This window comes from Anoplophora glabripennis, unplaced genomic scaffold, assembly GCF_000390285.2.
Source record: "Anoplophora glabripennis isolate ALB-LARVAE unplaced genomic scaffold, Agla_2.0 scaffold44, whole genome shotgun sequence".
NCBI lineage: Eukaryota > Metazoa > Arthropoda > Insecta > Coleoptera > Cerambycidae > Anoplophora > Anoplophora glabripennis.
Genome location: NW_019416229.1, coordinates 467,327 through 494,295, shown reverse-complemented (window position 1 = coordinate 494,295; position 26,969 = coordinate 467,327). Strand labels below are relative to the sequence as shown.

Sequence of the window (26,969 nt, the reverse complement as noted above, 5' to 3'; positions counted from 1 at the left end):
AAAAAAAATTATAAGAAAAAATGTCATAGGGGTTGATTATTTCAACCCCTTACAAAAATAGTTCAGGGTTGAAAAAAATTCAAAAAGTGTAGTTTTATTGACAGATAATGTTCACCAAGTTTGGTTTCTTTAGCTTGATGTACGTGGAAGATAAAAAAGAAAAACAATTTTTTTTTGTAATTTTAGGAGGGGCGTAACTTTTCAGGGAAGGGTTTTTTCAAAAAATTGTATACCAAAGACCCCTATTAATTTTCATCGGAGAATCGCCCCTTGAATTTTTTCGGTGTTATTTAGATACACCCTGTATATTGTTCATAGCTTCTAGTTTGAGCACTCCTAAAAGAGGCTTGTCTTTTCAAGTCTCAACTTACGTCACTTTAGTTAATACGTTTATTTAAAGTTCCATTCACAATTTTTTTATACTATTATAAAATAAAGGACATCCTGTACCACTTAAGTACTGCTCAATAAAAAACGAAAAAAATTGCAAGCGCTGCGATTACGTCACATATTCTACATTGTGTTTTTTTTGTGATGGTTCCGTAGATAGTTCAGACGATTCACTTAGAAGAGTGACAGACGAATTTGGCCGCCACAAGCTAACAGGTATGTAATTAGTTGTTATGTAAGTCTGCTTGGTTTTTAGAAGTACTGCACATTTTTAATGTACGATAAATATTTTATACTTCACATTCAACTTGCTGAAATTGAAAGTTTGTGTTGCTGAACATTCATACATAATACAGGGTGTCCGGTAAGTACCTCCTAATCTCTCGGGAGTGTATAGGGGAGGTCAAAATAAAACTAGTCCTTCCTATAATTTTTTTTCCTAATGTGCCCCCTAACGGAGTTATGGGGGGTCAAAGGGGTACCTAGAAATTAACGTTTAGGGTTATAACTTTGAAACCACCCTGTATATTTTAATAAAATTTTCGTACGTTGTATTACACATGGAGCTCTACGATTTGATGCTAAAATCAACTTTTTGCTATTATCAGGTGTCCAGAAACGGACTGGCCCTATCACAATTTTTCTCAAAATTTTGACAGAAGTAATTTTATCAAACTGAAAATATTATTATTAGATACTCTGAAGGTTTTTCTTTAAAAATGGTACTCTTTATTTATTTCGAAAAAATGAACGGTTTGCGAGATAAATCGGTTTTGAAAAAAATTGGTAACAAAAACAACAATTAAAATTTATTTTTTTTACATATTATTTCATGCATTTAATTTCTTTAACTTTATCAAGTCCAGAAATCTTTGAACGGGTTGGCTATACTTTATGAGCAAGTAGTGACCAATTAAAAATAACATTTGAAAAATAACTTACTTACAAGACATGCAACAAAGAACATTCAACAATGAACAAAGGTACCTAAATGTTACTTCGGTAGATGTTCAAAATGAGCACCCCGTACTTCAATGCACTTTCTAATCCTACGAATGTTTTCCCGGTGCACTTGAAATAATATTCCGTGATTATTGCGGAGATGGTCACAGTTCTGTGTTAGCCTCAGCAGAAGTTCCTCTCTACTATTTACGGGTGTTGAATAAACGTTATTTTTTAAATGACCCCACAGAAAAAAGTCTAATGGGTTTAGGTCGGGCGACCTAGGTGGCCATAATACAGGTCCGCCTCGACCTATCCATCGATCACCAAAAACATTCGTCAGATGTTGACGTACTAAACGATCAAAGTGGGGTGGTGCACCGTCATGCATGTACCACATTTCAGTTCTTATTTGAAGGGGCACTTCTTCTAACAAAATATTTAGATTTTCCTCTAAAAATTGCAAATAAAGAGCACCATTAAGTCTTTGCTCCAGAATAAATGGACCAATCAAATGATTCCCGATAATGCCAGCCCACACATTCACCATAAACCTTTGTTGGTAGCGAGTTTGAACTAAAGCGTGAGGGTTTTCTTCATCCCAGACATGTAGATTATGCGAATTAATTATGCCGTCTCTTGTAAAACCTGCTTCATCGGTGAACAAAATAGATGTACCAAAATTATGATTCCGAATATGATGCTGTAAAAACCAATTGGCGTATTGAAGTCTTTTTGGATAATCATCTGGAGACATAGCATGTACTTTTTGGATGTGGTACGGGTAAAGCAATTGTTCTTTCAGAGTTTCATGTACAGCCCATTTTGTAACATTGTTTTGCGCCGCAAGCTTCCTTATGCTATTTGAAGGATTATTAGCAACGTCTTCCAATATTTGTTCCTCTACATGAGGGTCTCGTACTCTCCTCGGGGCTCCTGCTCCACCACGGCGTGGCAAAAAGCTTCCTAAATAAAGGATTCGGAAGAAATTAGTTTCACTAACGTTTTTCACTATTTTTTTTTACCTGTTTCTCTTAAACTACGATCAACTCTTTCAAAAGTTTTTGGACTCGGCAAATGTCGACCCGGAAACCTTTCCTCATAAAGTCTTCTTGCCTCCACGGAGTTGCATAATGCTTCCCCATAAATTAGGTGCATATCAGCATATTCTGCACAGGAATATTCTTCCATTTTTAAATGTTATTTCTAACGGCTTAAAACGAATACCACAATAAAATTGAATTTTTATTCTGTCACGCGCCTTTGACAAGTACTTTAAAATCAACAGGGTCTAACAACGAAAACAATAGAAAAGAACTCCATGGAGACAAGAGCAATAATAATTTGTAGATGTATTTTGGTCATAGATGTTGATTTTACAAGAAACGGCATTATTCATTCCCTTAATTCACCACCAGTAAATGTTTATGGTGAATCTGTAGGCTGGCACTAGCGGGAATGATTTTATTGTAAAAAAATAAATTTTAATTGTTGTTGTATTTGTTACCAATTTTTTTCAAAACCGATTTATCTCGCAAACCGTTCATTTTTTCGAAATAAATAAAGAGTACCATTTTTAAAGAAAAACCTTCAGAGTATCTAATAATAATATTTTCAGTTTGATAAAATTACTTCTGTCAAAATTTTGAGAAAAATTGTGATAGGGCCAGTCCGTTTCTGGACACCTGATAATAGCAAAAAGTTGATTTTAGCATCAAATCGTAGAGCTCCATGTGTAATACAACGTACGAAAATTTTATTAAAATATACAGGGTGGTTTCAAAGTTATAACCCTAAACGTTAATTTCTAGGTACCCCTTTGACCCCCCATAACTCCGTTAGGGGGCACATTAGGAAAAAAAATTATAGGAAGGACTAGTTTTATTTTGACTTCCCCTATACACTCCCGAGAGATTAGGAGGTACTTACCGGACACCCTGTATATTCCGGCTTTCATTTGCATACGCAAACTTAATGGGCCCGATATCTTGGCATTTCGTTTGCTATGCAAATCGCATTATACTTTATGTATATTTGTCATTAGTTTTAATTACTACAATTTTTCCGACATGGTATTCAGCTTAAAAACTTGATGGAGGGCTTTAAATTGTTCGGAATATTTTTTTTGTATTAATGATACACAGTCAAGCGTTACATATATCTAGTACGATACTTTTTAAGTTGCCCCTAGGTATAGAACATTACCGTTTACTTCATTTGAGTGAAATATATCGTAACAGTAATTAAATAAATAAAGTATTTTAACGTGTAGTTAACTTAATTATAAATAATAACTAGTTTTTCAAAAACATGTTAGTGTAAGTAAACTTTATTATAGGGGTTATGGCTGTATATAGGAAACGCCTATTTCATTGCTTTTTTATTAGAAACATGCCAAGACACCTACTACTACCTACTATTTACAAGATAATTAAATTACTTACTCTGCAATGCAGGTTGAATTTTTACTGTTGCGTGTAAATTATTGTAACTGTAATTGTTAAAAAAAAATTCGTTATACCTACTGCAAGAAAACATTAAAAAATTTTGAAACTTTGAAAAGTAGACTATTCATAAAAATTAAAGGAAAAAAATTCCAAAATTTTTAGGTGATTTTTAAAAGGCTTGACAAAAATCTTTAAATAAGCAATTTTTTTCTATATAATCATTAGTTCCCGAATAATCAATTTTCAAGGACAAAAAGGTCATTTTTACATTGAACGACAATAACTTAGCGATAAATCATCGTAAAAAGCTCTCGAATAGCTCAAATTAAAGAGAATTAATCATACTAAAAGAGCTGACAGGTGGGAGTGCAAGAAAAAAATGTGGACCTTTTGAAAGGGAAACGAAAATTTTGAAATTTCTTTTTCCGCTGGATTTGTTAAAGCTGGTCAACGATAAAAATGTTCAGATTCTGAAACTAGAAACCTCAAGCTTCAACTGGCTTTTTATTTTAATGCTATACGACGATTTTTCGCTATGTTACAGCCTTTTGAAAATCACTTACAAATTTAGGATTTTTTTTGTCCTTCAGTGATTGTTGACTAGTGTAAAATATCATTAATTACGAAATAAAGACAGAAACAGTGCTACTGTCCTTTACTTAGGTATCATTGTACCTAATATTTCTATTTATCTTTACATTTGTGTTTATTGCATGATTTTTTTGTTTCATTCTTGCATGGTGTTAGATGTTTTGGAGGAAAATGAGGAGGATGGTTTTGGCCGTTCTTTCAATTATCCTGTAATTCGCAAACGATATTCTTCCAGTAAGTTATGTAAAATAATAATTGAAACTAACAAACCATTATCATATTTTGACTAATCCTTCATATGTATTTTGGTAATTATACAGGGTGGCCAAATGAAAACGAAACAGCCATTTTCAGGAACTGCGTCAAGATTGTAGAAAAACGCTCAGACCCGTCAATTTTAGATTAAAGAGGGACTTTCTTTGCTGGTATTTTTGACTCCGCCATTTTCACCCCAAGCAAGGATAAGCATCACCCCAAAATATTTAAATGGCATTGGGGGTTGAGTAATATTTCCTTTGAAAGCTCTTACAATTCTCTTTACAACAGACTTTACATTTTGTAATGGATTCCGTCCAATACTTATTAAGAATTTTGATTTTAAAGTTGAAACTTATGTACAAACAATTAGTAACGGTAAAAATGTCAGTCATTCGATTTAGTATTTCTTGCGTTACATTGGTTTTTGGCGATTTGTTATCACTTTTGTAAAAAAAACACAATTGTAAAAAACAGAAATGAATGCTATACACACACAATGAACGTAAAATTAATGGATTCCAAATTATTTTCTAGTATTATTTGGAATCGTTGGTTGGCAGTTTATTTAATTGTGTTTTTGAAAATTAAACACTATGGTTTATTCCATTGGGGAAAGGGTAGATATCATTTCGCTTTACTTTATGAACAATAAATGTGCGAATAGAACAGCTCAGCTATTTAATAAACAACATCAAGATCGACATGCCAGGAGGAAGTATGTTCTAGAGTTAGTAAAAAAATTTCAATAGACAGGAAACGTAGCCAATAAAAAACGAGAAATTGAAAAACCTGTAGTTAATAAAGCTAGTGAAGTTGCAATTTTGGGACAAGTTCATCTTGATCCTACATTAAGTACGAGGCAGCTGGCATCTGTGTCTGGGATCAATCGAACTAGCATACAAACCATTCTGAAGAAGAATAAATTCCATCTATACAAAATATATTTAGACCAGGAACTTCATGAGGATGATTATGAACGTCGTTTGCAATTTTGCGAAATAATGAGTGAGCGAGCAGGGAACGGTCCACAGTTCCTTTTTAACATCTATTTTTCTGATGAATGCAGTTTTTTCTTGAACGGGACTGTAAATCGTCACAGTTGCCGCTATTGGTCCGATTCAAATCCAAGAGTTTTTCACGAGGTGCATACACAGCAACCGGAAAAATTAAATGTATGGATTGGAATTTTTGGTGATCGGCTGGTGGGTCCTTTTTTTTCTACCTGGTAATTTGACTGGCCAAATGTATTTGCAATTACTGGAAGGCGCTATTGACTCTGCCTTGACTGATATTATTGAAAATGTTCCAGAGTATGATGAAGATCATTTGATTTTTCAACAGGACGGTGCTCTTCCGCATTATGCGTTAATTGTCCGTCAGTATTTGGACCAACGATTTCTACGGAATTGGATTGGGAGAAGAGGCAGCCTTGAGTGGCCTCCACGATCACCGGATTTATCGCTCCTTGATTTATTTTTTTGGAGATACCTAAAAAGTAAAATCTATAAAACACAGCCAGCGTCGCTGGAAGATTTGCGTCAAAGAATCGTCGACGAATGCCGTCGAATCACTCCGGAAATGCTTTGGAATGTGCGCGAACGTTTCGAACAAAATCTTTATATGGAAGCGGGCGATCATCAGCCTGAACATTTAATCAATTAAGTAATAAGTAAGCAACTAAACATAATTTAAATTTTAAAATGTACATTTTTTCCAAAGTATTGGTCGGAATTATGAAATTTAAAGTCTGTTGTAAACAGAATTGTAAGAGCTTTCAAAAGAAATATTACTCAACCCCCAATGCCATTTAAATATTTTGGGGTGATGCTTACCCTTGCTTGGGGGTGAAAATGGCGGAGTCAAATATACCAGCAAAGAATGTCCCCCTTTAATGTAAAATCGACGGGTCTGAGCATTTTTCAACAATCTTGACGCAGTTCCTGAAAATGGCTCTGTTTCGTGTTCAGTTGGCTACCCTGTATGTTATATTCAGTTAAGGAAATGAACATTTTGGTAATGACGTCCTGTATAATGTGTGGGTCTTTCTAAATTAAATTAAAAGATATTTTATTTGTCTTGTATAAGTACTGTTGTAGGTGTAAATGATTTCACTCTTTTGGAAAGAGGATAAAATTAAAATAGTTTAAAAGTTGATATTCCAGGTAATAACTTTAAAAGATGAAATCATCTATGAACTGCAAATCTCAGATAGGTATAACATCATTATTGACAACTGAAATCGCTAATCCTTTCTTTTTTTCACTATTACACGTCTACATCACTTGAAATTGCAGTGTGCTTGCATCATGTTGCTACTGCAAAGCTTTGAGCCTTTTATCGAATTGATTTTGTTGTTTGCACAAACATCTGTAAAATGCAGGTGTCAGCATGTTGAAATTTTTCACTACACTCTAGTTTATATTTTCTGATCTTCAAGTTTATAAAAACTACAAAAATAAATCTTGGGTATATTATCTTAATATGTTTAATCTACTCTCCATACTTATATCTTAATTATGTGTATCAACAATAAGGTATAAATATTTCTCTGTAACAAACAACTATAATTGAACACATTGCACATATTTTATTGTATTATATAAATAGCATTTGATTATTTCAAATGTCAGAAGCAATTCAATGACAGAAAGGTCAACATTAATTATTTACGTCTAACTGAATCTATTAAAACATCGAAATAACCTGTTAAAGTGGTAAATGCAGTTTGAATATTTCAGCGTTTTCAAAAAGATAAAAATCCTTTTAACTTCAATTTTGTACTTTTTTTTAATATTGCAATAACATTTCACGTATTTTCCACTCGATCAAGATTAGTAGTAGAAGTAGTTTGTAGAAGATACTGGTACAAATTTATTCATATTTTAAACACTACAAGTGCGAGTTGGGAATACTAGTTGTGTTTAATGATGTTAAATTTCAGCGATTATGTTCGTGACTAAACGCGGGCTAATAATCTGATGCGTGTTTTAACTCATGTTCATTTGTTTTTATAAACTGGGAGAAAGTGTACCATTTTGAATATTTTATCTCGTAGCTATTAGAAGTTAGGTGTATAGAAAATACGTTCTTAGTTACGAATGCACACAAAAATTTAGCATAAATGTGTTACAATTATTGCACTTTGTAAAATTTTACAAATACATACTTGTAATATTTTACAGTTGCATCTTGTAAAATTTTACATTTCCATTTCACCCTCTCTGTCTTATGTGTATAAAAATAAATCCACCACGTTTTGTATGCACCTTGCATGTAATATTTGTCGCTTTGTCTGTTGCTTGCGCAGCTGGTAGCAATGCTTCCTCCATGGACGGTCTGTGGGACATCCATCCTAGGCGTCTGAGTGAGGCAGGACTCAGCCGTCACGCAGGTATTGTTTCGTTTATTTTGCATCATGCATGCTTTTTGTTTGGTTTGTCTTGGCATCGCTGTTTTGTACTTCTCCAGTAAGTATCGACATTCACAGCGGGAACAACACGTACCTTTCTTTTATTAATATTTTAATTTTTTTTATGTAGGTACTTATTTATGTATTAGTTCATGGATGTCTTGATTTTAAAAGTGTATTATTAATAAAAATATTGATATTTCTAATCTGTCGACAGAGAATTAAAATCAAGATGTTAAAACATTACTAAAAAAATAATATTTAGTTTTATAGATTGGAGAAATAATTACTAAATGGTCGACAGTTCTATCTAAAACTGATACACTAACATGCGTCCAGTAATTGTAAACTTCTAATCCTTTTGGCACAGATTCCAGCGCTATCCTCACCGAGGACACAGACAGTTTCATAATTGGTCAAAGGGTATGGGTTTCGGGTACCAAACCAGGGCACATAGCCTTTATAGGCGAGACTCAGTTTGCACCTGGGGAATGGGCTGGTATCGCCTTAGATGAACCCATTGGTAATTTCCAGTTTGTCTTTATTGAAATGAAGTATAACAAGTTTTTTTTCAGGCAAAAATAATGGTTCTGTGGGTGGTATTCATTACTTCCAGTGTGAGCCTAAGAAGGGGGTATTTTCAAGATTGACCCGACTCACTAGGGTGCCATTGGCACAAGAAGGGATGGGTTCCGGTGACACCTACATTGCCTCCACCCCTTCCCCAGTGGGTAACGGTGTCAGAAGAAGTCCCATATCACCCACTGGTAGCACAAAGGGTCTGCTAAGGTCTCCAATGTCTATAAGTAAGCTATTATGACTATAATTTGGGATTTTTTTAAAATCGTTCTTTTAGGTGGTTCTAATAATAGTCTAGCTTCATCAGTCTCACACGTGATAGATTATAAAGTGGGTGACCGAGTTATAATAAAAAGCAGTCAAGGGTCCAAGGTTGGTACCGTGAGGTATATTGGCACCACCGAGTTTGCCAACGGGGAATGGGTGGGTGTTGAACTGGATGATCCCAGGGGTAAGAATGATGGATCAGTCAATGGGAAAAGGTTAGTCAAACTCTTTTGTTAGACACAAAATAAAAAAGTGGTTTATTCTGATGATTGTACTACCCAATACTGACCATGTCAAATAATCTCCTAAAAAAATCTGTGAAATCGCACAATTTTTGGTCCGAAACACAGTAACGGGATTGGTACTGAAAAGAATGACCTCTTCAAATCGACGTCCCATATAATTTATGAGGTCAAGGAAAAACCACGACCTGACCGTTGAAAACTTCTTGGGTCCAAATATATGTGAGGGTAGTCTAATCTCCAGGGCCACCCATTTTTTTAATTTTTTTGTGCTTGTGTAATTATGAAAAATTTATTTTTAGGTATTTCGAATGCAGGCCTAACTTCGGACTCTTTGCCCCCGCTTCGAAGGTAAGCAAGTCACCTTCTAAAATTAAGCCGAGTGCCTGCCAGGTTCACTCGGGAAGCGGCCTGCCACCTACCGGCTTGAAAAGAACTAATTCTAAAGACTCCATGCAGTCGAACCTGTCGATGATTAGTACAGCATCTAGCGTTAGAAGGGTAAGACTTGGGGTCACATCTCTAACTCCAAAGGTAGGTTGAGTGTTGGCTTAGATTTTGTAATAAACTATGCCAAGGAAGACGAATAACCGGATGCCTGTTTTTCGAGTTGGAGATCTCGGTTATCTGAGGAGATACAAGTTAGCCAAAATTAGGGCAAATTTCGCGGAAATTGATGATGAATATTTTTTCTATTTGTTGTTATGGACGAAAAGCTTATTTCTTTTATTTTCAGTTTAATTTTTATCGAAAATGCCACTTTTTTAACTTGGACATTGTTAAGACATATTGGCCGTGGCGATTATCAGGATAGGTGAATGACATTCAAGTTTCTTTTTCTTGCATTGGATATTTGTTATATATGTTATGGTTTAGTTTTTGTTTTTGTCGCAAAATACCAAATTATCCAATTTTACAAAGAGTGCTTTGTGAAAACAAAACATCCAACTACATATAATTTAAACAGTTCAATTACATTTTCATTGACGTCTATGTTTAAAAAACTAAAATATAATTTTCGTATAAACTTATTGGTTAATTAATATCATTTCATCATAAAAATGCCTCGAATTTCGTCGACAAAACTAAAATAAAAATAATAAAAATTTCCTTTAGCGTATTATTCGAAATCAAATTCTGTAACTTTGGCCTAATTTGTCCGACCTTGTGTCTCTTAAGATAACTGAGATTCCGAGCTAAGGCGTCCCGAAAAACAAGCAACCTACCTGCACATATAATAAATTGTATAAAATATGCTCCTGTACTGTAAGCAATTTTTGGCATGGTTTAAAAAAGGGAAACAATAAAGTTAAGATACAACACCAACCAACCAACTAGGTTAAGAAGATAAGTTGATTTTTGAAGAAAATGCATGGGTTTAATGTAACATTTAACATTATTTTTGATTTTGAAAATGCACTCTAACTATTGATATAACTTTTAATTTTTGTGTTTTATTTTTCGCTCAGTAACGTTCCAATTAAATATTAAAACTTTTTCTCTTTGTGGAATGTCTTGCGAATTTTTATACAGTGTTTTAAAAAATGGTGCAATAAATTCAGGGATTGGTCTAAAGAAATTTGAACAAGAGTGTCGTTTTATAAGAAATTAAATTCTCAGTCTCCCTCTCTCTCTCTCTCTCTCTCTCTCTCTCTCTCTCTCTTATTCATTCATTATAAATGTCACATGTAAGAATGCAGCAAATCTAAGCTCTGAAAAAATTATATGCACTCCTTTCATATTTGGCATGCTCAAAGTCTCAGTTATAGCAAATTTCAATGAAATACAATGCTTTTTAATGAAGATATGGCTTAAGTTTATTTTAAAAAATCATCTTTTACTACTTATGTATGAACAAAAAGTTTTTGATGTTTTATCAAACCCTGGATGTATGTCATATTTTTTCACATCTTGTATAAAAACGTAGGAATATGTGTTTTGTTAAATTTATTTTTTTAAGTAATATTGGATTGAGATATTTTTTTTACTTAATTTCTGCATGATATTGTGTGGTATTGTTGGTTTGTGTTATTTCTTTTCTAATTTATGTTCAGAAATATTGAAAACATATAGAGTAATTTTTCAACATATGTACTTATGTCTACTATCTCTGAAATTACTTTTTTTACATAACGAAATATTGATCAATATTTCTAGACTTAATTTTTTAACCTTTTTCATTTTTGGTTTTCAAGTTGCGGAACTGTTCACTGAACATTTTCTCCATTGTTACTAGTAGTTACAATTTTTAACAAATACAAATTTTGTTCAGTGTATATCCGCTACAGAATTCTTCTCTATTTTTTATACTAATCCACGGTTTTTGCAATCTGTTTTTGATAGAAGGCACCCACAAAAACCACTACCACCCCCATTCCAACGAGGACTGCCCTCCAGGTAACCTACTAAATGGTTTAGCAAACCACTCGTAACCATTCCGCACAACCATCTTTAAGGTTTCGTAGTCGTAGGGATGCATTAACGGTTATTGTTCGAAAGCTATGAATATTTTATTTTTATAAAATAAAACAACTAAACTGATACTGTTAAGTTTTTAATGTGTTAATTATTGTTCTAGCTTATTTATATTTTTAATTATTATGAGAAAATATTATTGTTATAAATATTAATAAAACATACTTATCTTGTTGCTTTTTTTTAATTTTCTTATGCTGGGTAAGTACGTCTCTGGAGAACATATATAAATCATTTTGCAACTTTGAGTATTTACAGGAAATTTTAATGTAAATATTTACCTTTATTATTTGTTTTTCAATAAATAATGCCTTGAACTGTTTTCTTTTTATTCCAGGATAAAATGTTTTAAGGTTTTGTATCCAATTTTTATGCTTCATGCTTCTGTATTTTCTTATTTAACATAAATCCTTCAGGCCTCTACTTGAAATACTTTAGCGATGTGATAAAATTCTGAATAAAATGAATATATAGTAGGATGTTGAATAAGTTGCCGCTGTTTTTTCGTGAAAATTAATGTCTTATTAAAACAAATAGTAAAAAAACATGTCACTGAAAGTATTGTTTTCCCGGTATTGCAACATGTGACCGAGCATTCTCTAGACTCTAGGCCAGTAAAAAGAGCTGGGAAATGCCAATTAGTTGCAAAATGAAATATACGACGCAAGCGCGTGATATAGTTATATATTATTACAGCTTTAAGTTAAAAAAAATCGTAAAAATTCGTTGAAGAACAACAGACTGTCAAATATATATTATTTTCAAGCAAATTTAGTTTTTTTAACGGCAGATCTATGAATATTATAGTCATTTTCGTTCGCCCCTCAAGCGACCCCCTGACTTTTAACAATATTTCTTACGCACTTCTACAAATAAAATATTTTTATCTGGGAAAATACTAGGGTTGCCGGTTATGACAGTATTTATTTGCCGCTACCAACCTAATTTGTTTAACAATAGGCCGTCAACTTTAACAGTCTGTAACTCCGTTGTTTTTCAACGAATCTTGACGATTTCTCCCGTTAAAGCAGCTGTTCACATGTGCAAAGATGTCGTTGTCCCTCAATTTCAACTCGTAAGGCACCTAATGTCCTTGCTTTTGAATCATTCTTAATGCTTTCAAACGTTTCGAAACTGCTAATTATTCTTCATCTTCAAACTGTTTCGGTGCGCCCGAGCATCCTCTATCTTCAAATCAAAATATTTATTTTTGAAGCATATAAACCGATGTCTGCATGTTGTTTGCGAGAGAGCACGGACAAGAATTCTGTGTGCTTCAGTTGCAGATTTTTTTTGAATAATGTAATGCAGTAAAATTCCCCGCAAATACTCTTTTCGGCACGAAATTTGACATATTTCACACTATGAAAAAAAAAAAATAATTTACACTTCGCCGAATAACATACTATCGTAGGATCATATTCGATGCAAAGTAATAAATCATTGCCTGTCAAGGGATCCAGTGCAGTACGCTTTTAAGGGTTTTAGAAATTGAATAATTTATACATTATGAAGGGACGAGGGGATCAGTTCACGTCTGGCATCCTTGTTCCTACAAAAATTCCTTTATTCTCATAAACTATTTATTTTAAATGTAATTTATTATAAATTCAATTTGTTTTTTAAATTTCACAAATGTACTACATTTTACCTCTGTGCGCGCCACTGTTGTTTACTTGTTTTTTGGAGGCGCTCTCTGATTTACAACCGAGCACGCCAGGTTAGTATTTGACATATAACCGATCACTTCGTACACTCGATGCACCTGGGCGACTACAGCTACTACCAGAACACAGTGCGTATGCAGCGGTATTTCAGATTTTACATTCAATTTCATTTTAAATTTGAAATGGTTCATCTTACGCCTCTTAAAAATGATGACACGATTTTCCTTTGATGAAAGATCGACAACTTTTTGCTCTACTTTGCATCGAATACGATCCTACTATAGTACTCTCAAACTTGCTTATAGTACTTCTTTATAGGTGCGTTATCATCTTAAATTACACGCTTGCAATTCTAGTAACGTCATCTGTTGGAAAACAGCGAGAATTTATTCAACGTCTCATTAGTTTGAGATAAATTATTGATAATAAATTGTGCTCTCTATATTTTTGCTGATTATATGAAAAATAGGAGAATTTTTAAGCAAACAACTTGCTTGTAGTTTTTTTTACTATCAGAAATAAAATTAGGAGCTACAGTAGTATACATATACAGGGTGTCCCGCATAAGAACCTGCACAGAGCAGGTGCATGTAGGGGTGTCCAAAATATTGTAATTTAACCAAACTTACCTATATACAAAGTTGCACCTCTGAGGAGTTAGATATTTCTGTCTGTCTAATACGGTTTTTCTTGAAAACCATAGTTTTTTAAAATTTAACAAGAGTAAAAAAAAATTTCAAATTAAGTTCTGCTATGAATTAATATTATTTTTCAATTCGGTCAATGAAAAAAAAGTTCGGTACAATTTTAGGGGTCAGTCATCCCCACCTTGTAGTGCTCAATTAACTTTAAATCATAGTCAAAGAAGACCAGTAATAAACCTAAATCATGTACCAAATTTGGTTCTTTTGCGGTAGAGTATTGCAAATATTAATTTTTTTCGAAATTTAGAGCTCCACTTTGGGAGCTAATAACTCCTCAGCGGTGCAACTTTGTATATAGGTAAGTTTGGTTAAATTACAATATTTTGGATACCCCTAAATGCACCTGCCCTGTATCGGCTCTTATGCGGGACACCCTGTATTTGGCGCAGGCTAAATTGTGAAAATACAAAATTTATTGTGAAGGACATGGGAATATTTTATGTACTAAATGTGGGTTAAAATTTAGTACAAAATATTTTCGCATTAACATCTATTAATTTTAATGTCAGGTATGCTAAAAATAGTCTTTTCTGCAGTATCGAATAAAAGTAGTGGCAGTAGGTATACTCTTTAAAAAATTGCTGATCAAATCTGTTTCAAATCAAAATCTCATGATATGACTGCATAACAATATTCAAAACCTTTTTAAAATTGAGGTTAGAAACGTCGACTTTATCTGTCAAGCAGCGACCTTGAATATATCAGTCAAATTGCCTCGAGGTTATTTGAATTTGTGGAATACAGATTAATAATAATTTTATTGCTTAAGTAAAGTTTATACAATTTGGAAAATGGACTGATAAGTAAGAGTAAAATATAACTCAAACTTTTTGTAATTTTGCTGATTGTCAATTAAACTAATTATATAGGTATAGGAGTTTTATTGAAAAAAAAAAAAGATTTCAAACTGTAAATGTTTATGTATATTCTATGAAAACGTTTGTCCATTAAAGACTCCCTAGTTTTAACACTTTTAAGCCTTTGTGTTTATTCAAGATGTTCTAAACTATGAGCAAATAATTTAGTAGGGTGACTCATAAAAATAAACATCCTTTCAAATGTTTCGCTTTATTAGCTTTATTCTCAGTGCATCAGAACATTTCCAGACGCATTTGACTCCCAAACAATGAATTTTGAACCTTTGTCAGCATTATATCGGAATGCCTGCTCTGACTGTTGGAAGCTGTCTTGGATTACTCTAGGAACAAAGCTATTACAAATTAAACAATTTAATATTAAATAATCTAATAAAGGCATTCTTAAAACGAATCAAATTTACCTATTTAATAATACAAACCAAGCAGAATTTGAATATAAAGGAAAATTATGTTCTATACTATAGAATATTCTTGAATCTTTAAATTACATTTATTATTTTTTGAAACTGCAATTTAAAAATAGTTAGGTAATGTTTATCGGGTTTTGCCTGGAAAACGTAGCACCAAATATTTAGAATTGTTAATATTATTTATTCGGAATGAGATGACGTTTTTGTAGGATTTTTTTAATATTTATTGTTTGTTTAATTTTTTGAAAAGCCGCAATTCGAAAAGTTACCAATTTTTTAGTTACTAAAGTTCATTTGCGTTTTAGAGCTTTAGAATGTTGTTGATTTTTCGCTGGTGCAGTTTGTTAACAAAAATAAGTGTACCAAGTCTGAAAAAATCGCTAAATTGGGAAAAAGTTGTGATAAAATGTAAATTAAAGAAAATAACTTTGAGGTTATGTAACCTCGTTTATTTTTTGAGTGAAATTACCCCCTTACTTTGGGCTCATAGTTTCCGAACACCCTGTATCAACCTAGATTTAAGGATATAGCAGCAACTGACTGAGGATCTTCTTTTTTGCTAATTTAGTAAAAAGATGTTTACAAACTAACTCATTAAAGTTTTTTCGAAAAATAAGTAATTCACTGACTGCTGATAAAAAATTTTTACAATACTTTAAATTGAAGTTTATTTAAGTTGGACTAGCCAAAACAAAATACAGATAACATAAACATAGATATACATGTAAAAAGTTCTATAAATATAAATCTGTCTCTGGGAATGTGAAACCCGTATGGGTCAGCGAGCCACCTACTTTGTCCATTACTTTTAAAAGGTCACAGCTTCCACTATATGTGTTTATTAAGCCATAAAATGCATAGGGCTTTCACATAAACTCTTATTGTTTTCCAGACACAAATACAATACTACAATATTACAATGTATGGTTTTGCAAAATAACAAACTTAAATGTATCATTCAATAATTATAGTAACATTTCATTTTAGTATATACAAAATTAATTTAAAAATTTAGAAAAACTTTGCTTTAGGGAAACTCAATGCCTTTCATTTTAAAAATAAACTGTAATTTCAAAAGGTGCAAAATGAAATTATTTGGTTCTCGTATTCCTTCAGAATTGAAGTAAGCCTTAACTTTTAAAGATGGTTTTGTTAGTAAATTAGTGTTAAATCAATGTTTGCCTAATCAATTTTACATCAAAACAGGATGTTCTGAAAGAAAAACAACAACACATCGAACAGCTTCTGAAAGAAAGAGATCTAGAAAGAGCCGAAATCACCAGAGCCGCAAGTCAGGCTGACGAAGCTGAACAAAAATTGGCCACGTTACGACAAGAATATGAAAAAGTAAATTTTCGCAACTCAAATTTTTGTAATTTCTTTATTAACAAATCTTTTGTTTTCAGTATCGAGCGGAATGTGAGGTTAAGCTTCAAGAGCACATGAACTTGTTGAACAAATTGAAAGAAGACAGAAATGAACTAGTCGCGCAATTAGAGGATGAAAGGCGGAAAAATGAAGACCTGCTCTTCCGTTTGGAAGAAGCTTCTATAACCAAAGATGATATTGAGGTAATTACACTAGCACTAATATAAGTCAAAAATAAATCTTATTTTCTTGTGATCAATTTCTATTTCAGAAGAAAATGTTAACTGAAAGCGTAAGTCTTGGTGTGTGTGTGTATAAATAAAAATGTGTGGTTTTTGCATTTATTATTTGCTGTATAAATGACTTAGAGTTCAGGATATAAGGTTGGCAACAGAGTCATACTCAGTTTACTCTCTCATTTTTCATTTTAGTTTTGTCTATTACACGTTATTCCTAGTGATGGAACGGTTGTTCCATGAATTCCATTCTAGTTTGTACATTGCAGAAACTACTGTAAGAATGTGATGAGAAAGATTGTACATCGTGATGCCTTTAATGTTACAATTAGCGTTATGTCGGGAAATATTTTAAATGAACGTGTTCTTAATTTACATTTGTATATTTTATATAGTTTGTAAACTGAGTACTGTTCCATTACCGACTAGTGACCCAGAACTCTATAAATGATTTATTATAATAATCATAATCAACTTCTCCAATAGGACACAAATGAAGGCAACATCAGCAAAATCAAGGAACTGGAGGAACAGTTATCAAAAGAAAGGGACAAAGTTGACAACTTGGAAACAGAAGCCAACAAGCTGTTTGAAGCGGAAGAGAACCTCTGCAAAGCCAAAGAAGAAATAGAATGTCTTAGGAACCAGTTAAAAGAAGCTAGGAGCATCCAGATTTCACTGGAAGGCGACAGTGCTTCCACATCCGGTAAGTGTTTAGAACAATTGTGGGTCATAATGAAATCCATATTTTTCTAAACAGTACTCATATCATGTCTACAAAAGGAATCAGACCAGTACAAAAAGGACCTCGAAGAAAGGGTGGAAACAATCAGCATACTGAAACAAGAAATATCTAAGCTTAATTCAGAAATGAAGAAACATTTGGAAGAAAGTGGAAACAGAGTTTCGGAATTTGAATCTGTTTGTTCAAGCAAGAACCAAGAAATAGCTAATTTGAAGATAGAATTAGAACAAATCAGCAAACTGGTCCAAGAGAAAGTAGAAGCTTTGGAAAAGGTTACCACTGAGAAACTGGAATCTGAAACTGCTTTGGAGAAGGAAATTGAAAAGCTGAAAATGCAATTAAGTTCCAAAACTTTAGACATGGAAAATATATCTGAACAAATTAAAGCAAAAGAAAGCAGTATAGCTAAACTACAAACAAACTTAGAGCTCGCGATAACTAATTTAGAGGCTAAGAACAAAGATCTTGACAAATATAAAGACAGTTTAGGTAATATAGAGACAGGTTTGAGAGGAGAACTTGAATCACTAAAAAATCAGTTAAAACAAAAGTCTAGTGAGTACGATAAAATGATGAGTAACATGTCTACAGAGGTGACTGAAAGAGAAAAGAAGATTGAAGAAAATAATGCCACTATAACTGCAAACCTTGAACAAATAAGGAAGTTAACTGATGATTTAGAAAGTCTTAAAAAAACCTATGAAGAAACTACTGCTGAACTACAAAGCAGTTTCGGAAAAGATTTGGAAGAAAAGAATGGCCAATTGAAACAGTTAGCTGAAGAATTTAAGCAAATAACTGAAGAAAACAAGAAAAATGTAGAGAATTACAATGATATTAAAAGTAATTATACAAAGAAGTGTGAAGACCTAGACAAAATAAAAGCAGAATTAGAGTCTGTAAGGAAAGAACTTGAAGACAACTTGAGTAATAAAACTGCAGAATTACAAAAATCATCTGAATTACTTAAAGAGAAAGAAAACCAGATTCAAGTGTTGCAAACTGAGTTACAAACAACAAAAGTTGATTTAGAATCTGTTTCCAGCAATTTAGTCCAGTATCAAAGTAATTTGAGTGACGTGGAAGCCAATTTGAAGAAAGAAAGAGATGAAATAAAGGAAACGTTAAAAATGAAAATAATAGAATTAGAAGATGTAAAAAAAGAATTTTCAGAGAAGCTTTCAGAAAAGGATAAACAAGTGGAAGAACTTTCAACAACTCTAACAAACAAAAGTGAAGATATTGAAAAGTTAGTAAAAGATCTGACCAGTTTGAAGGAATCTCAAGAAACTGAGAGAAAGAATATACTCGAAGAATATAATAAGAACATTCTACAAAGAGATGAAAAATTGACATCTCTCTCCACTGAAGTTCAAAATAAAATTGAAGAAATAACTGACCTGTCTTTGAAGTTGCAACAGTTAGAAAATTCCGATAAAGGAAAAGACATCCTAATAGAGAATATGCGTAAAGACATTGAAGAAAAATCGGAGCAGCATAAATCGGAATCTGAAACCGTTTTGAAACTAACAGCAGAAATCAAAACTCTATCTCAAACTAAACAAGATCTAACATCAAAAGTAACGGACCTGGAGAAAGTACGTGTGAATTTGGAAACCTCGAATAAACTATATGAAAATGATATTGAAAGCTTAAATAAGGAATTGGCTGCCAACGCCGAGAGTATCAAACAAAAAGAAGAGGCAGTGAAAACACTGGAAAGTGAATTAGTTTCAGTGAAGGACAGTTTAGAGAAAACATCCAACGATTTAGTACAGTATCAGAATAATTTAAGTGATGTAGAAACCAATCTTAAAAAAGAAAAAGATGAGGCACAAACTTCTTTGCAAGCAAAAGCAAATGAATTGGAAATGGTTAAGAATGAGTTAATAGGAAAGACATCTGAAATCGAAGCCAAGCTTGAAGCAGCTACAAAAGCTGTTAGTGATAAAAATGAAGAATTAGTTAAATTAAATAATGAAATAAACGTCCTTAAGAATGAAAATGAAAAGGCTATAAAAGATTTGGAAACTGAAGAAAAACATAAAAAACAATTAGAAGATATAGAAATTAAAGTTTCTGATTTACTCACGGAAATCGAGAACAAAGATACAGAAATCACTAAACTATCTCAAGCTATTGTAACATTTGAAGAAAATATTAATGTGAAAAATAAAGAATTAGATATTTCACAAGATGAAATAGAGACTCTGCAAAAGGAACGTCAGTCTACCAAAGTCATCATTCTCAATCTAAAGAAAAAAAATGATGAACTGGAATCCAGCAATGAAGAATTTAAGAAACTATTGATGGAGTCTACGAAACAATTAAACGAGTTATTTAGTAAAAAGGAAAAAGCAGAAGATGATCTGAAATCAGTAGCCTCTTCTGCTGGTGATGCAAATTCGAAACTGAATGAAATAACTAAAAAACTGCAAGAGAAGGATGCCATTCTAGAAGCGACAAAATCAGAGTTGCAGGCTAAGCTAGATACAGCGGAAAACACAGTGAAAACATTAACAGAAAACAATAAAGAATTGGGAATGGTCATGGAGAAGCAGAAAGTGGAGTATGAAGATAAACTTAAGATTGCTTTAGAATCGGAAGAGACACTAAAGGATATTATAGCAGCCTCAAGTGCCGATTCGGATATGATCAAAGATTTACAGAAAAATCTTGAAAATGCCAGGACCAACCTTTCCGATAAAGATAAACAATTAACAGCACAAAATACAGAGATTCTGAAACTCAAGGAAGAATTAACTAAGGTATGATTTTATTATAGCTCTAGTAAGTCAATTATTGAGTTTCTTTTTAGGTCCAGCAACAACAAAATAACGTTAATAGTGTGGATAATTCAGACCCGAATTCTGTAAGTAACCTTGATCAAACATAGATTGGTTTTGAGTGCTCGGGTTTATTTAGATTGGATTTTATAACACAGATAAATGTTTTTTTTTTTTATTTTTGATTTGTATTATCAATAAACCACACAAAGGCAAAATTCAAGGTGCTTTTTTAGACTTGCACTTCAATAAATATTTTTTTATCTTTTTGCAAAAGAACCTGCTAATTTAGCTGCCTTTCGGTATTACTCTTTCACAATTTCTTAATAAAAAAAACACTTAGTTGTAAAAACTGCACGTGCTCTTAGTAAAAAAACTTAAATATTGACATTTTTGGAATATTCCAAACTGTAGATGCATCACTGAGCTTTTTAATGTTCTCTTTGCTTGTGCTGCGCTTTGCATGTTTTTTTTTTTTATTGATTAGGCTGCCATTAAATCCAAACCTGATTACAAACAGCTGCTGGAGGAGAAATTGTTCGCTGAAAACCAGGTAGCTTTCTTGAATACAATCATTGTGGACATGCACAGAAAGAATGAGGAACAAAAGGCGCGGATCGAAATCTTAGAGATGGGCTACAGTTCTTCCGCTGCTGATGAGCTTGCTGCGTAAGGTCACGATTACATTAGTAACCTCTTTTAGTAACATTCTATTTTTAGTCTTGGATTCAAGCCGGATAGTAAACAACCAACTCCACGAATGTATTGTGATATATGTGAAGAATTCGACCTTCACGAGACTGAAGATTGCCCCACTCAGGGCGAGGATGAACCACCACCAGTTAATCCTCAATTAGGAGACAAACCTAAGGAGAAGCCTCCGCCTAGGCCTTATTGCGATATTTGTGGTGGTAAGTCTGTTTACTTTGTACTTTTTTCCATTAGTTCTTTACTTTTTGTTTGTAATAAAAATGAACATTTGTTTCAGTCTTTGGACATGCTACTGAAAACTGCACGGAAGATCAGGAGTTTTAGCAAAAAATAATGTACATATGGTGCCTATTTATTATTAAAAATAAATTAATTCCAAACGTGTTATTCGTTGAACTTGTATGTAAAGTTTTGTTAATTAGTCGTCGTCAAAAGTAAAATTAATAAAACCATTCTATTTTAGTACTTACGGCATTTATTTCCTCAGCAGACTTTCTTATAAATTGTCATAAATTCATAAAGTAACTCACTTATCAAAAATATACATTTATATACTTCTTAAATTAGAATATAAATTAATCTAGACCCTCTTTTTTCTCTTTAATTGCTTCCTACAAAAAATAATATCAGTTATTATAAAGAAAGAAACAAATTCAAACTTACTTTAAATCGCTCCTCAAACAAAGATAATTCAGCAATCAAATCAGTTATGGCATGCATTAGAGCTTCTTGAGGTGAGTAATCGGATGTGGTTTGGATTCTTAATACGAATTTATGTTCTAAAGGATGAGGCAGCTTGTATCCAGCAAATAACACATTTGGATCTTTCAACAATTGGCTAAAAAAGAATTGAATTAATATTCCAAGATAACAACAATCTTAACATACTTTCTAATCATATTTCCTAAAGTGTGGTCCTCTTTATTTATGGTAAAAATAGCTGCATTTGGTACTTTTGTGTCTTGCTCTCGAATTATCCTAAAATATGTAGGATTACACAATGTAAAAAAAATTAAATACCTACAACTTACTTTTTTTCGCCATCGTATAATAAAAATGATTCAAAAGTCGGAGGCGCATTCATTTTTAAAAAATCTCTTTTTTTAACTTATCGAGCAGTTAAAATGATATATCAACACTCCGTGTTTGATATTTGACAATTTGTCAAACAATTTGCTCGAATGAATACTCGGCTCTCGACTTATCGACCAAGCAGAAATATTTGATGTATGCTGCCATCTCTGTTTATTTTATCGTGTTAAGTGATTGCACAATTTCATAGAACTAACAATAGAGGGCGGAGCAGATATAATTATCGGAATTTACAATTTATTTATTTAAAAATAAATAATTAGAAATATAGGATTTAAAAAATAAATTAGGTTGCTGCATATCACCTATCAGTTGTAGGAGTTGTGTTTTCCATTGGTTCATCAGATTAAAATCAATTTCCTCGATCGTGGCGTATCCGCCTCCTTTCCACTTTTCCTCATTTTCATCAGTCTGCGCGAGTTGGTGTTGCCGGTAGGTTGTTTCGCAAGTCTCGCTAAAAAATGGCGGAAGCCACAGGTGCGTCAAGTGTTAATCCAAATGCCGAAGTCGTAAGGGGACAAGTTTTTGAAGTAGGCCCACGCTACACAAATCTGGCCTACATCGGGGAAGGAGCCTATGGCATGGTCGTGTAAGTATTATCTCAGCTTTGTCGAGTAACCCTGTTTATAAACTTACACGCCCTAAAACAATGGGTTGTGGGGATTTTGGAGACGAAAATCCGCTTATTTTATGATTTACTTCGTTGCCATAACATATTTGTTGCAATCCAACTGGCGTGCATTATAAATCATTTCTTATGTTAAAATTGAGGTTATGTTATGGTGACATACAATGAATGGGGGGTAAATCGATCTCATGTCTAAAATTAAGGCAGCAGATGATAAAATGTACTTTGATATGCAAAACGGATTTATGTTTGAAAATTTTCATTAAAGTATAGGTAACCAAAGTTCAATTAATTATTAAATTATTTATTTTTAGTATCTACCTATCACTTTTATTTACATTAAAATACATTTCAAAACCCGAATTCTATAGCAAATTGATCATTTCTCACTGTTAATTTGTATGAGCAAATAACATTAATAATGCGGTCATAAACCTGGCGCAACATAATGAAACCATAAAAGCGTAACTACGAAATGCGACTTTAATTTATTTATATAAATAGAGACACTACAACATTAATCTGTTTACTGTTATTGCCGTTTCATATTAATTAGTACTCAACAAGTACCAAAGCGCGCTGTGAACGGAATACCACGCCATGCCATTTATAATCTTATAAATGCAGTGGCTGGCGAATACATTCCTTTTGATTCTGTGTATCTATTGCTTATTATTTTAGTCCAACCAAGAAATTCTTAGAATATGAGAATAAATAAATGAATACTGCAATGACAAGGAGAAGTAAATGTTTGGGATCAGAATGTCTTGACTAATATGAAAATCCTTATGGTAAAAACAATTAAACAAATATTAAGTATATACAGGGTGTTTCTGAAATAAATGTGTCTTTTCAGGGTAATAGAACAAATTATTTTATATCAAAAGTTTCCTGTGAGCGTGGGTCGTAATTCGCTTCGTTTTCGAGATACAGGGCGTTGAAATTAGAAAAAATATCACACTTTCTATATCTCTGAGGATGTTTGATGTGCACTGATGAAAGTTGAGCCATTGGTTTATCTAATTTTAAGTAGAACTAAAATTCAGCTAAGTTAACTTACAAATATGTCAACCAGTGGCAAATATGCGAGGGGTCAGTAACATTGAAAGCCTCAGAACTTCTACGCCAATGAGTTATTTTGCTAATTCAATTAATGTTTTTATTACCAATGGAATTTGTAAGAAAAAAGATCTCGTGCAGTTTGTTCATAAAACCAGCCATTCTAGAGGTCTGAACTTTTTATATTAAAATGAGCTTACGCTTACAAATCGAAAATAACTATACAATTATTCGTTGCACAAAAATAGTTGATGGGGAATTTGTTGTTAAAAATACATTTTTCGAAAATTGTCATCAAAAGTCGACATTTTCGTTACATTTTCAGTTGACAAAGTGGGTCTTTTTTGTCATCTAGCTGCAAACTACTTTTATGTTCTAGAACGCCAAAGTCTTTTTCGTTCTAGAACATAAAACAAACAGTATATATTCATTTGGTCTGGATTTGATCTCACAAAACATTTCAGAGTAAGAGTTTTGGAATCGTAAATTCTGATAATAATAATTGAATCTTTGTCTTGTATACACTGATCGTTGGTAGCTCATTTGTTCTCGAAGCTCCACAAACATGAATTATTAAAATGACCTGAAAAGTTGTCCAAATTTAGTTAAATCGTCGATTTATATTAATTTGAATTACCTTTTCTAGCAGAAATCTATTATCAGGTGCTTCTTGTAAAAATCTCTCAATTTCCTATTTCGTTAGAATTCTGGACATTTTTTAACGGTATCCAACTTATTTGCTTTTCAAATTTGGTATTAGTTTTGGAAATTTTCTGATATTTACTTACATATTTTTTGGCATTCAGTGTATACTTTTTAACATGGAATATACTATACACTTTTTGATTTTTTTTCGAACTACACCACCCTTTGAATTCTTTGTAGGCAATTTCGTACTGTCTCGACGATTTGTTGGGGATTAATTGAAACATCACTTTGTGCCGCTTCCAATACTTCCCCTGGTAAATACTCGTCTTCACTTTCCGAGTTCATTTTGAATTAAACACTCTTAGAATATGAATTACAATATACCGGGTGATTCAGTTTGGTATTCGCGGCCCTGTATCTCTTTTATTTTAACAAATACCTATAACAAACCCTATATATTTTTAAATCGCCGCTCAAACTCTATCAAATGACATTATTAGATCGTCTCCATGGTAACATATGTCAAAATTGCTATAGTCAACTGTTTTTATTCAAATGGCACACTATATAATTCTGGAAGATATTTTTTTTCTCTGTTCAGCTGTGTAAGGAAGTCTATAGTTTCTTTAGAAATATTGCTAGAAAAACAGTAAAAATGATGAACCCTACTTTTTGTAGCTTTATTCTGATAACCAGCTGCGGAAACAAGTTATTATGTTTTTTAAAGTAACATATTTTATTTTTAATACGATAATAATATAACAATTTATAAAATAATGCTTATTTCAAATGTTCAAAATGACCTCCATTTGCTTTCAAACACAGAATAGCTCTGTTTATCACTCCCTCTCTACAAACACATTCTACTGTTTCTTCATTTAATCTCCGACAATCTACTATTATTCTGTTTTTAAGATCATTATTATCATTTAGGTAAGGCCAAAGAAATCTATAGGGGTGAGACTCGGAGATCTAGCAGGCCATTTAACATCTTTATCGAATGTTCTTCATCTCTTGCCCTTCTGAGTTTAAAAACTCTTCTTTTCTTTTGAAAACTTCCNCCTTATTTTATTGCAGTTTAATGGATTTAATTAATTATTAATTTTTTTTAATTTATCAAATAACGGTGTAAAATAGTGTTCAAAAGAATGAATACTAAATTGACACAATTGATAATTGAAATATCTATCATAATGACGGTGTCATTTTAAGCAACAGCTGATTCTCCCTCCATAAATTCATCAGAAAAATTAAATGATTCTTTGATCCATCTGATGCCTTATAATGAACACTTGCGGATAGGTAAATGTTACTTGTAATTTTTATTATTGAATTGAGATATTTCCGAGGATATTTCCATGTGCATAAATTTGCCCTTAGATCAGTATAAGTATCCCCAATTTCCTAAGACATTATTTCTCGTTTAATGCATCTCGAAATAAAGTTATTACAAAATAATAGACTAGTAAGATATTAATCTACTATTACATTCTTTTTTATTCGTTTAAATTCTAGGTTTTAGGAAATGATGAGTAAATGGAAAACACAATTTATTTTTTTAAATACCTATGTATCTACATTCCTTATATTTATTTAAAATTGATAAGATTAATTTATGTTTATATATGGAAATATCGTTTGTAGATAAGGAAATAGTTATTTCACAAACTTTTGTAGACTGCACCTTTTAATTTATTCTAATAAAGTCTCACAAATACATTGAATGAATGGCTATTCTTGCGTCGATCGTCATTCAGAAAGAAAAATACATCTAACGAACAGTTCTACTCGTTCTCATCCTTCTTTTTTTATTTATTCCATCTTGACGGGCTAAAAGACCCCTTTTGACTTCCTTATGCAAATTTAGCGTCGTAAACATTTCAAAAACCAATTTAATCCGTGAGAAATTTACTGTTTCAGGAAAAAAAGACGCCTTTAATGAAAATTACTTTCTCGCCGCCGTTACTCATTCAAATTGGGTTTTGAATTGCTAATCTTCCGTGCCACTATGCGTAATGGAAAAATTGTACTTGATGAAGAATAATTTTTTAATAATCAAGTGGAACGCGTGGGTTTTCTTATTTTAAGGTCAAAAAGTCTAAGCACATTGTGAAGTCGAGGTTCTTGAGAATAGACTTTTCTGCAATGTTATGATTTCAAAAGCAAAAGTTGTCGTTTCTTTGGATATGAACTAATAGTCCAGACGGTATCTGTTTCAAAAAGCCATATTTGGGTGAATCGTATATCCACGGAGATTTTTGGCTTTTTGGCTTTCAAATATCACTAGAAATGAAAATTTTTCTATGCGCATAAAAAAAAACGTGGGCTTAACTTTTGGCGGCACAATATGTTAAAAAAATTCGAAAAATGTCATATTTTTCTTCCTATTTAATTATGTATCTTTTCAAGAGTTGATTTTAGGCGAAAATGGAAAAGG

At 32.5% G+C, this 26,969-nt stretch overlaps 3 protein-coding genes across 8 annotated transcripts in view; 2 read left to right on the top strand and 1 right to left on the bottom strand.

Annotated features, from left to right (window-relative positions):
• LOC108917668 (CAP-Gly domain-containing linker protein 1) overlaps positions 1 to 21,570 on the top strand; it is a 73,019-nt gene extending 51,449 nt beyond the window's left edge. For 2 of the 6 annotated variants that reach the window (XM_023454976.1, XM_018724390.2), the window contains exons 3-14: positions 8,408 to 8,560; positions 8,613 to 8,843; positions 8,894 to 9,098; positions 9,428 to 9,626; positions 16,466 to 16,606; positions 16,666 to 16,830; positions 17,350 to 17,569; positions 17,624 to 20,376; positions 20,427 to 20,480; positions 20,882 to 21,063; positions 21,115 to 21,305; positions 21,383 to 21,570. In XM_023454976.1, the coding sequence (XP_023310744.1) occupies positions 8,408 to 8,560; positions 8,613 to 8,843; positions 8,894 to 9,098; positions 9,428 to 9,626; positions 16,466 to 16,606; positions 16,666 to 16,830; positions 17,350 to 17,569; positions 17,624 to 20,376; positions 20,427 to 20,480; positions 20,882 to 21,063; positions 21,115 to 21,305; positions 21,383 to 21,429 (4,541 nt within the window). In that variant the 3' untranslated portion in view covers positions 21,430 to 21,570. Of the gene's footprint in view, positions 1 to 546; positions 607 to 4,526; positions 4,605 to 7,935; positions 8,020 to 8,407; positions 8,561 to 8,612; positions 8,844 to 8,893; positions 9,099 to 9,427; positions 9,627 to 16,465; positions 16,607 to 16,665; positions 16,831 to 17,349; positions 17,570 to 17,623; positions 20,377 to 20,426; positions 20,481 to 20,881; positions 21,064 to 21,114; positions 21,306 to 21,382 lie in introns of all 6 variants that reach the window. The other 4 variants (XM_018724391.2, XM_018724393.2, XM_018724394.2 and 1 more) reach the window with 4 other exon arrangements.
• Positions 21,571 to 21,576: 6 nt separating this feature from the next.
• On the bottom strand, positions 21,577 to 22,282 carry LOC108917670 (DNA-directed RNA polymerase II subunit RPB11). The gene is made up of 4 exons (XM_018724395.1): positions 22,137 to 22,282; positions 21,994 to 22,083; positions 21,769 to 21,943; positions 21,577 to 21,716 (listed from the first exon to the last, which is right to left on the bottom strand). The coding sequence occupies exons 1-4, from the start codon at positions 22,187 to 22,189 to the stop codon at positions 21,681 to 21,683; spliced, it is 354 nt and encodes a 117-aa protein (XP_018579911.1). The 5' UTR covers positions 22,190 to 22,282; the 3' UTR covers positions 21,577 to 21,680.
• A 334-nt stretch (positions 22,283 to 22,616) lies between these two features.
• LOC108917688 (mitogen-activated protein kinase 1) overlaps positions 22,617 to 26,969 on the top strand; it is a 219,241-nt gene continuing 214,888 nt past the window's right edge. Inside the window, exon 1 of the mRNA XM_018724422.1 lies at positions 22,617 to 22,786. Coding sequence (XP_018579938.1) covers positions 22,659 to 22,786 — 128 coding nt within the window. The 5' untranslated portion in view covers positions 22,617 to 22,658. The remainder of the gene's footprint in view (positions 22,787 to 26,969) is intronic.